The sequence below is a fragment of the Camellia sinensis genome, chromosome 1 (genome assembly GCF_055761805.1).
Source record: "Camellia sinensis isolate YWXY chromosome 1, ASM5576180v1, whole genome shotgun sequence".
Taxonomy (NCBI): Eukaryota; Viridiplantae; Streptophyta; class Magnoliopsida; order Ericales; family Theaceae; genus Camellia; species Camellia sinensis.
In genome coordinates, this window is record NC_138961.1 from 16,296,824 (window position 1) to 16,308,869 (window position 12,046).

Consider the following 12,046-nt stretch of genomic DNA (forward strand, 5'->3'; position numbering starts at 1 on the left):
TAAAAAGTAAATAAAATAGAATTTTTATTTTCCTCAACAAATCGTCTCAAATCCTTAATTCAAAAACCACTTTGCTTTCGTCTAAAATGTTTTTTTTTTTTTTTTATCGGTCAAAAAGGATCTTTATTAATGAATAAATGTACAACCATTTGAATTACGTCAACAAAGTGGAGGAATGCAAAGAGCATTACAATAGACTTACGTCATTCCAACTAAGTTGACGCTGTGAAGCCTACCCCGATTCTATGCTAGCACAACCCCAAAGTTGGTGACTAACCAACACTACAGCCAAGAAAAACAAAACAAAAAACAAACAGCAGAGCTAATAAACTAGCCTAATCCCTGGGCCACCCCCATTAGCAAATCACTCCCAACTCATTGCATCACAACTCCTCCCGAACACATCCTGATCTGCCTCAAGTTGAGAATGAAGTCATCGACTGTAAATGAAAATCCTTAAAGAGTGGTTTCAACCACAAAGCTATCATAATCTTAATCAAGTCACACAACTCAGTTTGGTTTGGATTAGATGCTCTGAAAACACACTCATTTCTATGTTTCCAAACTGACCACAACACAACCAATGGGATAGCACTCCATATCTTTCTCTCCATCTTCTTCATACTCCCCCCTGCCCACCATAACAGGAAATGATCCACAGAACCTGGTGAATCACCTTGAGCATTCCACAATTTCAGCATTTCGTCTAACATGTGATGTGTAGAGACAATAACAAGAAAATAATAAAGTTAAAAACGGGTAATGTTATGGTAGATACCCTCAATAGTTTGATCTAAATTTTATTTTAGTTTTTTGTAGTTTAAATCTAAATAATTTGATTCATATACTTTAAGGCTATGTTTGTTTGGGTGGACTGGATTAGCATTCTCATGACTAATAGTCCTAGGACTACGAATCCGTTGGATTATGTATCCTATCTTAACTAATAGTCAAGTTTAAAATAATTAGTCCATACTTCAATTGTTTAACCAAACATCGGATTAATAATTTTATTGGACTATTAGTCCAATCCCAAGCTCATGTCCACCCAAACAAACATGGAGTAAGTCTACAGGACTGAAAAGGATAATTAACTCAAATAATTATTTGTTCTATTTAACAAGAAAACAATAAAGTCAAAAAGGGGTAATGTTATAGTACACACCCTCAATAGTTTGACCTAAATTTCATTTCAGTTTTTATATTTTCAAGTTGAACAATTTGATCCCTACACTTTAAGTCTACCAGAGTGAAAAATGTAATTAACTCAAATAATTATTTGTTCTATTTTTTTTGGGGGGGGGGGGACATTTATGTATAAATCTTTTTTCACCTACTTATGTTCCACTTAATTTAAATTATTTTTTCTATGTTCTATTAAGTCCTATGGATAATATAGTTATCAAAATATCCCTAATAATAATAAGGTGAAATGTGCATTAATATTCACATTGACAATGTGAATATTTTATAATGCGAACATTCATATTGTCAAATTTATTTAATGTGGATGTTCACGTCACCAAGTTACTAAGGGTTTAACAAATATTTGTAAGGGTAAAATTGTCCATAACCTTAAATATGAGAATTAGAATTTGGTAGATCAAATGTCCAAAATAATAAGACTTATTAGAATATATATAAGAATATCTTATAAACTAATTAAGATACAAATACTTCAAAGAATTTTTTTTAATAAATTTCCTTTAATAAAAAATTAAATATAAATACCATTTGTGAATCCCATCATAAAAGAAATAGAGAGAAAATAGCCAAACCAATACCAACAGCAATAACTCACATACATGACTACCACTCACATATTTTGTTATTGAAATTTGACAACAATGACAAAATAATCAAACAGTAATAACTCATTAGTTACAAAGCAATTGAATAATCAAATAGCAATTGTAATTTGAAATACCATTGAATACTAGAGGAGTTTGGAGAAGATATGTTTTCACACTCTCAACATTTGATGTTTTTTAAATTTTTACCTACATGAGCATACGATCACTTCGCTTGCCAAAGATGCCCGAACCCGAAATGGATTTTATCATCACTACAAGGAGAGGAAATTGCAAGACTGCAAACAAGGTCACAGGTATGCAGGAGAATCCAACGACAGGAGCAAGAATCCAGACCTTATTATCTCCAAACATTAGATAGAGTGTGGCTCCAAAGGCAATCATCATGGATAATATAGAGACAAATAACATAACAAGACCAATGATTAATCTTTTGGGGAGAGCATAGAGAAAATCCTCTTCTGCGTAGCGAGCAGTAAGGATGGACAAGAACATCAACACAGAAGTAATGGATGAGAAAAGAGCCAATGCATCAAATATGCCGAAGATTAAAAAGGCTTTATGTTTGGAAAAATATGGATGTCCGTCATTGTTGTTTCCACCTGGCACTGTAATGGCAGCCGCAAAAACCACGGTGACAATGAGGGCAGCTACAATTGTGCATGAAGTGGCAGTGTCTTTCATCCACCTCTCTCCTTCCTTTACCAACTCCTGGTGTGTATCAGTAAATACTTCTGCAGGTGTCATTCCATTAGTGTTCCTCACTTCTTTGTCTCTAGGCTGTACCAATTTTTCCACTTCCTGTACAAATTAACAAAAAATAGCTTTCGAATGATAAAGGCAATTTTCATAAAAACTCAATGACCTTTAATCTGAGTAGTGGGAAAGGGTTGTCATGAGACATATCAGTCGAGAAAGTTTTTGCATCAAAACTTGGGGATTTTGGAATCAGAAAGCAACTTTCATCTATTTCAGACTTAGATGTTTTTGGATCATAGATTTAGATAAGGATTTAAAAAGGGAAAGAGAAAACGTGAAAATAATGTGAATGAAACATATAAGAAGAAGAAAAAAAAATTTTGATTTTCTTTTCTATTTCTAAATCTCTATCGAAATCCATGATTCAACACAGCTTTAAGATCAACAACCTCTAGTTTGAGTATGGTAGGGGTTGTCCTAAGACATCTGAATTGACAAAGTTCATAGTTAAAAACATGGATAGTAATATGGGCATATGTAACTTGTGTGGTAAGTCAAGTAATTAAGAGAAGAATGAAATATAAAGAAATTGCTTGATCATTTTATTTATTTCCTTTGGGGAATGGAAAATTTTACCTTAAACCATTGCAATTCGCGCTGCATTTGTAGAGCTGCACCAGCTGCACTTACTCTGATACTGAGTTGCTGCCGAGGTCCCAACAATGCAGCCAAATGCAGAGCATTGTTCCCTGACACGTCTTGTCGTGACAGAAATATATAACTAGACTCCACAAGTTGATATACGAGGTTGAACACATTTTCACGACGACATACAATTGCATATTGGAATATGCTTTGCGTCTTTGTGGTAGGAAACTGAATCATAGTAGGGCATGAATCTATAATATTTTCAACAATTTCATGAATCCCAGCCGATGTTGCTTCTTGTAACGCTCGTGCAAATATCCTAACAACTTCTGGGAATTTTTTTTTTGCAACTTCCATGCAAATGCATTCGACAAGCTTCTGTGCTTGACAGTGTACCAATTTCTTTTCTCGGATGTGCTTTATGTGTGGCACTATAATTAAAATGAACTTTTTTTAAAGATTTAGTTTAAAAAATGAATTATAGTCTAGCAAAAACATTTTTAAAAAAAAAAGGGTATATATTCACCCCGATCCCTACCAATTTTTTCAACAACTTTCCAAAACATTGTACGCAATCTTTGATTCACTGCACAACAAATACTAAACCAGTTAAAATATGAGAGGCAATAATGCCATGGTGGCAAACTTACTGCTACCAAATCAAAGCCAAGATTTCAAAAACATAGATTTTCAATCACAAGTAATGCTCATAATGAATCATTTTAATCAATAATTATAAATGTATTTTTTTCCCAAGCTATGATTTAAATTTTATCATTACTTTTTTGTGGATACGCATTGTGGTATGGATTTAGTAATAAGTGAAAAGGGATGACATGACAGAGCAAAATGAAATGTATTTTCCTTTTTGACAATAGTGGAAAGCAAGAGGGCCGCGAGTTGGAAAATTTGAGGAGAATGATAAATTATTTGGGTTGTTTTGTTTGATTGACAGGTTTAGAGGGGGATTAGTGAGGTTTTTGAAATTACACTACTTGTCAACATTCTTTGTTATCCAAAATGCCAATTTTACCTTAAAAAATAATGTTTAATAAACAATCAAATTTTTCCTACAACCAAACACACCATATTTCATTAATTTTTTGTCCCTATAAATATATGGTATTTTGTGGGGATGGAGTTAGATTAAAGGTTACCATAAATCAAGCAGTCGATAGGATTCTTAATATCTCCTCCGCTTTGGGGCTTTGCAATGTTTTCCAATTCCACAGGAACATCTACATGAGAGAGAGACTGGAAAGTTTAGTGAATTATTTTAGTCTAGCAAAATAATTAGCAAAGATATTGAGCACAAATATTGTAGTAACAGAGACAATAAATAATATATAGACAAAAACATGAGTAGAGAAAAATAGATGTAAGATTTTGAGAGTCGGATTGTCACTATCTTAAAATTGTTTTTCATTCCCTCGTCAAGTTACAATTAGAGTAAAGCAGTTTTAAGATAAAACTCAAAATGCTCATAACGTCTTTCATCCAATATTCATTACCATCCAAAACTTGAATCATGTCAAGAACCAGAGGTGCCCAAAACATATAAAATATACAAAAGTACTATAAAACTCTCTAAAAAAACATTCCACCTTTCAATTCACTCTTCTTCTCCAAGATAACCCATAATTTGTGTAATGGGTATCATCACTCATATTTATATCAAATGATGTGCTAACACATAAGGTGGTACATTGAAAATGATATAAACAAGTAGTAAGTGTAGCATTACTCTTTTCAAAATAGGTGTAGAGGATGGGTTTATATTGGAGTTGTATAATCAATAGAATTAATAATGAATTTAATCCTTCATAAATATTAAAAGTTTCTAATAAATACATATTATGTACAATATTAATTTGTAATAAAACTATAATTATTTTATCAAATATAATTTATTTTTGTTAAAATATCCCAACAAATTATGCTCGTATAAAATGATTTATGGATTGAAATTCATAGAATTTTTTTGCTTTAACTAGATTATATATCCTCTTTCCTTAACTAAAGTGCAAGAAAGTACAATTTTGGGAACTACTGGTATAGGTAGTCCATCATTTTGCCAACAAATGGATTAAAAAAAAAAAAAAAATCAATAAAGAAAATTTTAAGAATAGGTAATAGATAAGAAAGAATATTGAAGAGACTAACACGTATAGATTAAATTCTGCCAAAAGTTTAAGGAGGTTCCACTTCGAAATGAAGAACATTTTGCAGCAATTTTCTCCAAAGGAGAGACTTCTTCTATGCATGCCAAATTAGGGTAGCGCTGAACCAAGGTTAGAGCAATGTCTGTAAGATTAATGAAAAATATGTAATTAGTAGGAAGTCATTCAATTTTAACAATGTCATTGTAACAAGCCCCGCGGGGGGACCTCGCTACAGCTCGGACTCGACTTTTCGTAGTCACGGTTCTAAGTCTGAACCAAAGAGTCCAAATCCGGCAAATCGTTTTAGGAAAACTGATTTTTTGAAAGAAGTGCCAAACATGGACTGCTTTGCCAGATACAGAGTCGCCACCTAAATATTTTATTTTGGGAAATTTAGGAAACCCTGACTCGGTGCCAAAAGGCCACGTGTCCGTCATCACCAAAGTTGCCTCGGCTCGGGAACTTGGGTACGATTGGGGAAGGTCACTTCGTGAGCACCCCCGCTCGCCCGGTCATAGACCGGCCTCTACTAACCATGATATCGATTTTTGAAAACATTGCGAGTTCTTATTCCGGTTTATTAGCCTAGGTTACTATGTGATGCTCACAGCATACAAGTATAGACTGGATCGCCTGAATTGGAACAAAACATTTCATGCTTGTTTTTTGAAAATGGTTTGCTACCCGCAGGTAGGCTTGAAACATTTGATGATTTATTCCAATTCAGATAACCCAACCTTCACCCACAGGCATTCAGGAAGATATATCAGATAAGCACATAGCCTCATGGTAAGCATGCTATTCATGGCAACACTCACACGCATGCAAGGATGCTAAAGCATAAAACTTACCGGGTACTCCAAGCCAAAACAAAAACTGTATTAGAAATCCATGCATGATCCTAAGTATACAGAAATGCCTAATGCAACACATGCAAAATGCAGCTATAGCAGGCTCGGCTATTCTAAGATGGTATATGAAATGCTACAATTATCATGTATTCAATTTGGAATTGAAAATACAATGCAGTTAGTATGATGCGCCGAGCCCGGTGTATGCAAAACAGATGAATGAATGCAAACATGCTATCATACTGTATGCTAATTTAAACATGCCCTAATCTAACCATCATAAGCAGATAAATAAAAGGGAGAAAGACGTGGGGTTGGAAGACATACAACACACACACGCACACTTATTACAGTTGTGCCCTCACTCGAAGGGTCCGAATAAATATACAGTCCCAATATTACAGTCCCGAATAAAAGAATATTACAGTCCAAAATATTACAGAATTCTAATTAATTAAAGAATTAACTAGGAAAGCGAATAAAACTGGCATGCAAGCCAGGGACTGCCTTGCTTCTGATGGATGATGCATGTCCGGGTTGTCTTGCGCGGAAATCCACCGGAATGCCCCAATTAGCCTCTGTTTACACCTGTTCTTTAAATGCGTGCCAAGTCCCAGAAAGTTGCTGATTCCTGATTTGCTGCAACAGAGAGTAGAAAAGGGGCATAGCAATGTATTTACACAGATATATGCATGTCTCGATCCTCGTGCCACCAATCACGCATACCGAGGCATGATGGCCGAGAAATCGAAATGCACAGCTCAATATAGGATGAATGCACATGAAATTACAGCTAAAACCTAACTCCTTCATGGATAATCCGGAGCGTCGGTGACTGGGGAATTGAGACACATTTCGTCACTCGGAGTACGAAATGTACCTTGTTTCCCGTGCCCGGGCTAACTCCTATTCCGGACACGATGCAATATGCATGATATGCATGAAATGCCACTAAGATGCAATCCTAACATACACAATGCTATGAAAATGAGATGTCTCGAAATGCGTGCACACGGGCACGCAAACCGAGAAAATGACAGAATGCAATGCAAGTGACTAAAATGGTATAGAAAATGTGACATGGACTTATACTAACATGAGAGAGCCTCAGCCACACTCACATAAGAAGCCGGTTGATGAAAATGAAGTGCCTCGAAATGCGTGCACACGGGCACGCAAACCGAGGCAGTGATAGAATGCGATGTAATGTCATGAAAACATGATGTGGGCTTATACCAACATGAGTGAGCCTCAGCCACACTCACATAGGATGCCGTCGGATAAAAATAAAAGTGCCTCGAAATGCGTGCACACGGGCACGCAAACCGAGACGATGCAAAAATGCGATGCAATGACATGAAAACATGATATGGGCTTATACCAACATGAGTGAGCCTCAGCCACACTCACATAGGATGCCGGCGGATAAAAATGGAGTGCCTCGAAATGCGTGCACACGGGCACGCAAACCGAGGCAATGACGGAATGCGATGCAAATGACATGAAAAATGCAACATGGACTTATACCAACATGAGTGAGCCTCAGCCACACTCACATAGGATACCGGCGGATAAAAAAGGAGTGCCTCGAAATGCGTGCACACGGGCACGCAAACCGAGGTAATGACGGAATGCGATGCAAATGACATGAAAAATGCAACATGGACTTATACCAACATGAGTGAGCCTCAGCCACACTCACATAGGATGTCGGCGGATAAAAAAGGAGTGCCTCGAAATGCGTGCACACGGGCACGCAAACCGAGGCAATGACATACACAATGCGAATGATATGAAAATGTAATATGGGCTTATACCAACATGAGTGAGCCTCAGCCACACTCACATAGGATGCCGGTGGATAAAAATGAAATGCCTCGAAATGCGTGCGCGCGGGCCCGCAAACCGAGGCGATGATAAATGTGATGAAATGACACGAAAATGAAAAATGGGCTTATACCAACATGAGTGAGCCTCAGCCACACTCACATAGGATGCCGGTGGATAAAAATGAAATGCCTCGAAATGCGCGCGCGCGGGCACGCAAACCGAGGCGATGATAAATGTGATGAAATGACATGAAAATGACAAATGGGCTTATACCAACATGAGTGAGCCTCAGCCACACTCACATAGGATGCCGATGGATAAAAATGAAATGCCTCGAAATGCGTGCACACGGGCACGCAAACCGAGGCGATGATAAATGTGATGAAATGACATGGAAATGACATGCAAACATTCTGATGAAATTTCAGCACTAAAACATGGGGAAAACAGCCCCGAAATGAGGCGAAATGACATGAAATGCATGGAATTGTCCCGAAATGTGAATTTAGGCACCCGAAATGGCCTATAGCTATGCTAAACATGCACAATATGGACATGCAATGCAAAGACAGAAGCTAGAAAGTCCCAAAAAAGGCACTTTCACAGTTATAAACATGGCCAAACAGCAAGCATAGGTATGGCAAAAATGGCATGCAAGAATAGGGGCCAAAAGAGGGGTAATGAAGCAAGTGATATAAGCAAGACCCAAACTGAAAAATTTCCTTTTACAACATTGAAGAGGGACTAAAAATAAGAATATTTACAGTATATGGCAGCCTCAAAATCAGTATACAAACATGCTAAAAATGCAATGCAAAATGAGGCTCAAAAATGGCTATAACATGAAGTATACAAACTATTCACCAAACAGAAAAAAGTGTGAATGAAAAATGAAGTATAGGCCAAAATAAGGCCACTTTCAGTTCGGACCAAGGTCCAAAAACAGAAGCAAAGGGGGCTGCCAATTTATGCAAAAATGGGGCCAAATAAGGGATATAACTACAAGTGACACATGGAGGCACCAAATGGTGAGGGGCCCTTCAACAATGTTGACGAAGGGCCTAAAATAATCATATTTACAGATTACATCATGCTCAAAAACAGATTACTCATGGGCCAAAAATAGCATGCAAGATCATGACATATAAGAGGGTCAATGAAGCAAGTGCATCATGGAGGGCTCAAACAGGGTTGAGCCCTTAATGAAAAGTGAAGATGAGCTCAAAAGAGGGCCCTTTTCAGTTAGGGCCGGAGCTTGAAACAAAAAGCATAGGGGGCTTAAAAATAGATCAAGAAAAAGGGTCAAAGTGAAGAAAAGTTACTCACCCTTGAAGACTAAGACTTTTGTTGCTTCTTGGATCAATTTTCAGCTCCTTTTGCCTTTGAGAAACCTTCCTTGTTGCTGGAAATGAGGTGGTGGTGGTAGAGATTGGTGGTGTAGAAGAAATGGTGCTTAGGGACTTAAGGTTTTTCAAGGAAATGAGAGGTATGGAGATGGAGTCTTGTATGGAAGCTTGAAGGTAAAGTTTTCTAACCCCAAAATACTACAAGGCTTGCTTCCTATATAGGCCAACAAGGGGGTGTAAAGGTGGGGGAAAAGGAGAGCAAAATTCCCCCACAAAATATCCCCCGGATAAAGATCTTTTCTGGGGGATATTGTCCCACAGCTGTAAAGGGAACAGTACAAGGAGCACGGCCGGCCTCTTACTTTTGCTGGAGGTGGCCGGCCGGCCACACCCCCTAGCCGGCCGGCTAGGGGTCAAAAGGGTCAAGGTGATTTTCTGGCCGGCCAGCTATGGGAGAGGTACCCCTATGTGTGTACAACACAACCATGTGGTTAAAATTCCAAGAAAGTGGGTCCAAGGGGTTCAACAATGGCTCGGAAAGAGGGGTTCAAAAGGGTCAAGTTGAATTACTGGCCGGCCATGAACTTTTAGTGGCCTCCCAGATGTGTAGATCACAGATATGTGGTTCAAAGTTCGAGAAAAAAGGTCCAAGGGGTTCAACATTAGCCCGAAAGAAAGGGGTCAAAAGGGTCAGGTGACCTTAATGGCCGGCCACCAAATTTTAGTGGCCTCCCAGATGTGTAGATCACAGATATGTGGTTGAAAGTTGGCAACACTACCCCTAGGGTGTTCAACATTAGCCCGGAAGTTGGAAAAACGGGCGCCGGGAGGCTCCGGAGGAGAGATAACTGGCTGCTGCAACAATTGCTGGCCTCCCACCCTTCAGTGACCTTCCTTGTGATAAAACAGAGGTACCTGCCAAAAATTAACGAAAACCGTTGCAAAACGAATGTTCCGGAGCCAAAACACGCAGTTCGGGGTCCCGAAAAATGGGCTGTTAAGCACCAAAAATGGTATTCGACCTCGAAGTGGGTTTCTCAGCCCCCAGTGTCCCTCAAAAGGGATGAAATAAGATGTATGCCAAAAATCAGAGCAATAGGAGATGGTTAAGCGGTCCCGAACCGAGGCATACGGCCTGACGGCTCCGAAAACCGAGAACCGGGCTCCGAAATGGGCAAAATGGCCTACGGCCACAAAATGTAGCCTACGGACATTGAGAGATGGTCTACGGGACCTCTCCCTCCCCTCAGGAAAAGAAACAGAGAAAACCGAGTCTGGTTCGCAAACCGAGACAAGGCACAGAAAAGGGTTCGGAAGCCCGGAGGCAGGGCTCGCAGCCGCGACTCTGAAACTTCTGAACGAGCACGATATGCATCATCACCAAGCGCTCAATCGGTGACGTCTGAGTCTTAAGGTCGGTCAAAAATGGGGTGTCTACAGTTGCCCCTCTTTGACAGAACTCGGAAGTCACAAGTGACGGGAGTGAATGTCAAAGCCCAGAGACGACCCATTTTTGACAAGGCCGAAGACTTAGACAAACATACAGGATAAACAGAGATGTGCCCGCAGGCATGCCCGCAGGCAAGGGGCAAAGTGCAAATGATATGCAAGAAGCCGAAGGTAACTTAATGATCGTGCAGATGCAGCATGCTGTAATGAAGCAAGTATTCGCAAATAGATGCAACAGTTTTAAGCAAGAATGCAAAGCAACAACTACATTTCATGCAGTTAAGAATGCGGAGGATTATTCAATCCCCGCCACGTCTCACACGGAGAAGATACGATACCTGTGCGATTCGTCTGGTCGCACCAGCCTCAATTGAACCGTACATACAATATCGTGCCTGCAAAAGAGAGAAATTGCAACAAGCACAATATGCTAACAACATGTATTCAATGTAATTCCGAAAGTTCGACACGCGCGGTGTCGGTGAGTGAATGCATCGCAATGCAAGAACGGAACATGCGTGACAACGCACGCTCAAGCACAGAAGTATGATTAACATCAAGAAACGTGCATGTTAATACAGGTATGTTCATGAAAATGCAAGATAACGTGACATGAGCATGAATCAGGGCGCCCGTTTGTTATGAAACAACGAGTACGGAAATGCGCGTTTTGGCGAAGGAGACTCGACCATGGCCTCCGATAGGCTTCCCTGAAGAGTTACAACTCATTCAAAAAGGATACACTTTGATTTCGATGAATGATGATGCGACACATGTCAGAACTTGAAATCGAAGTCCCGATGGAGCTATTTCGCGACCGGAAGTGTACTTTTCTTGAACTTTTTCAGGTCCCGGGAACTCCGATCTTCCTCAAAATTTGCAGAGAGCTAGGTGAGCATGTGAGGATGATGGCCGGCCGTTTATCCTCCCAAGGGGAGGTGGCCAACCGGTTTCCACAAAAGCTAATGGCTGGCCGGCCATTTCTGCAAAAAGCAGATGGCTGGCCAGCTAGAAAAAGGGGCTGGCCGGCCATCACCTTTTCCCAGGGGCATTTTGGTTTTTTTCCCTCCTTTTTGCATGCCTTTTCACCCAAGGCTTGAAGCCTATAAATGGTAGCCGAACCTCACTTCATTTCTTGCCTCTTTCAAAGATTTTCTCTCTAGTTTTGAGTTTCACGCGCGTTTCCCAACGCCCCGCGCAAATTGTTTTCGCAAAAACATTCAGTTTCAAGCACTTTGGAGCGATTAAAT

General features: G+C 39.4%; 1 protein-coding gene across 1 annotated transcript; it reads right to left on the minus strand.

The window, feature by feature from the left end:
* Positions 1–1,897: 1,897 nt before the first annotated feature.
* Positions 1,898–3,576, minus strand: LOC145789576 (ankyrin repeat-containing protein ITN1-like). Its single transcript, XM_082866435.1, has 2 exons — positions 3,147–3,576; positions 1,898–2,612 (listed from the first exon to the last, which is right to left on the minus strand). Exons 1-2 carry the CDS (start codon positions 3,513–3,515, stop codon positions 2,001–2,003), a joined length of 981 nt encoding a protein of 326 aa, XP_082722561.1. The 5' UTR covers positions 3,516–3,576; the 3' UTR covers positions 1,898–2,000.
* Between the last annotated feature and the right edge of the window lie 8,470 nt (positions 3,577–12,046).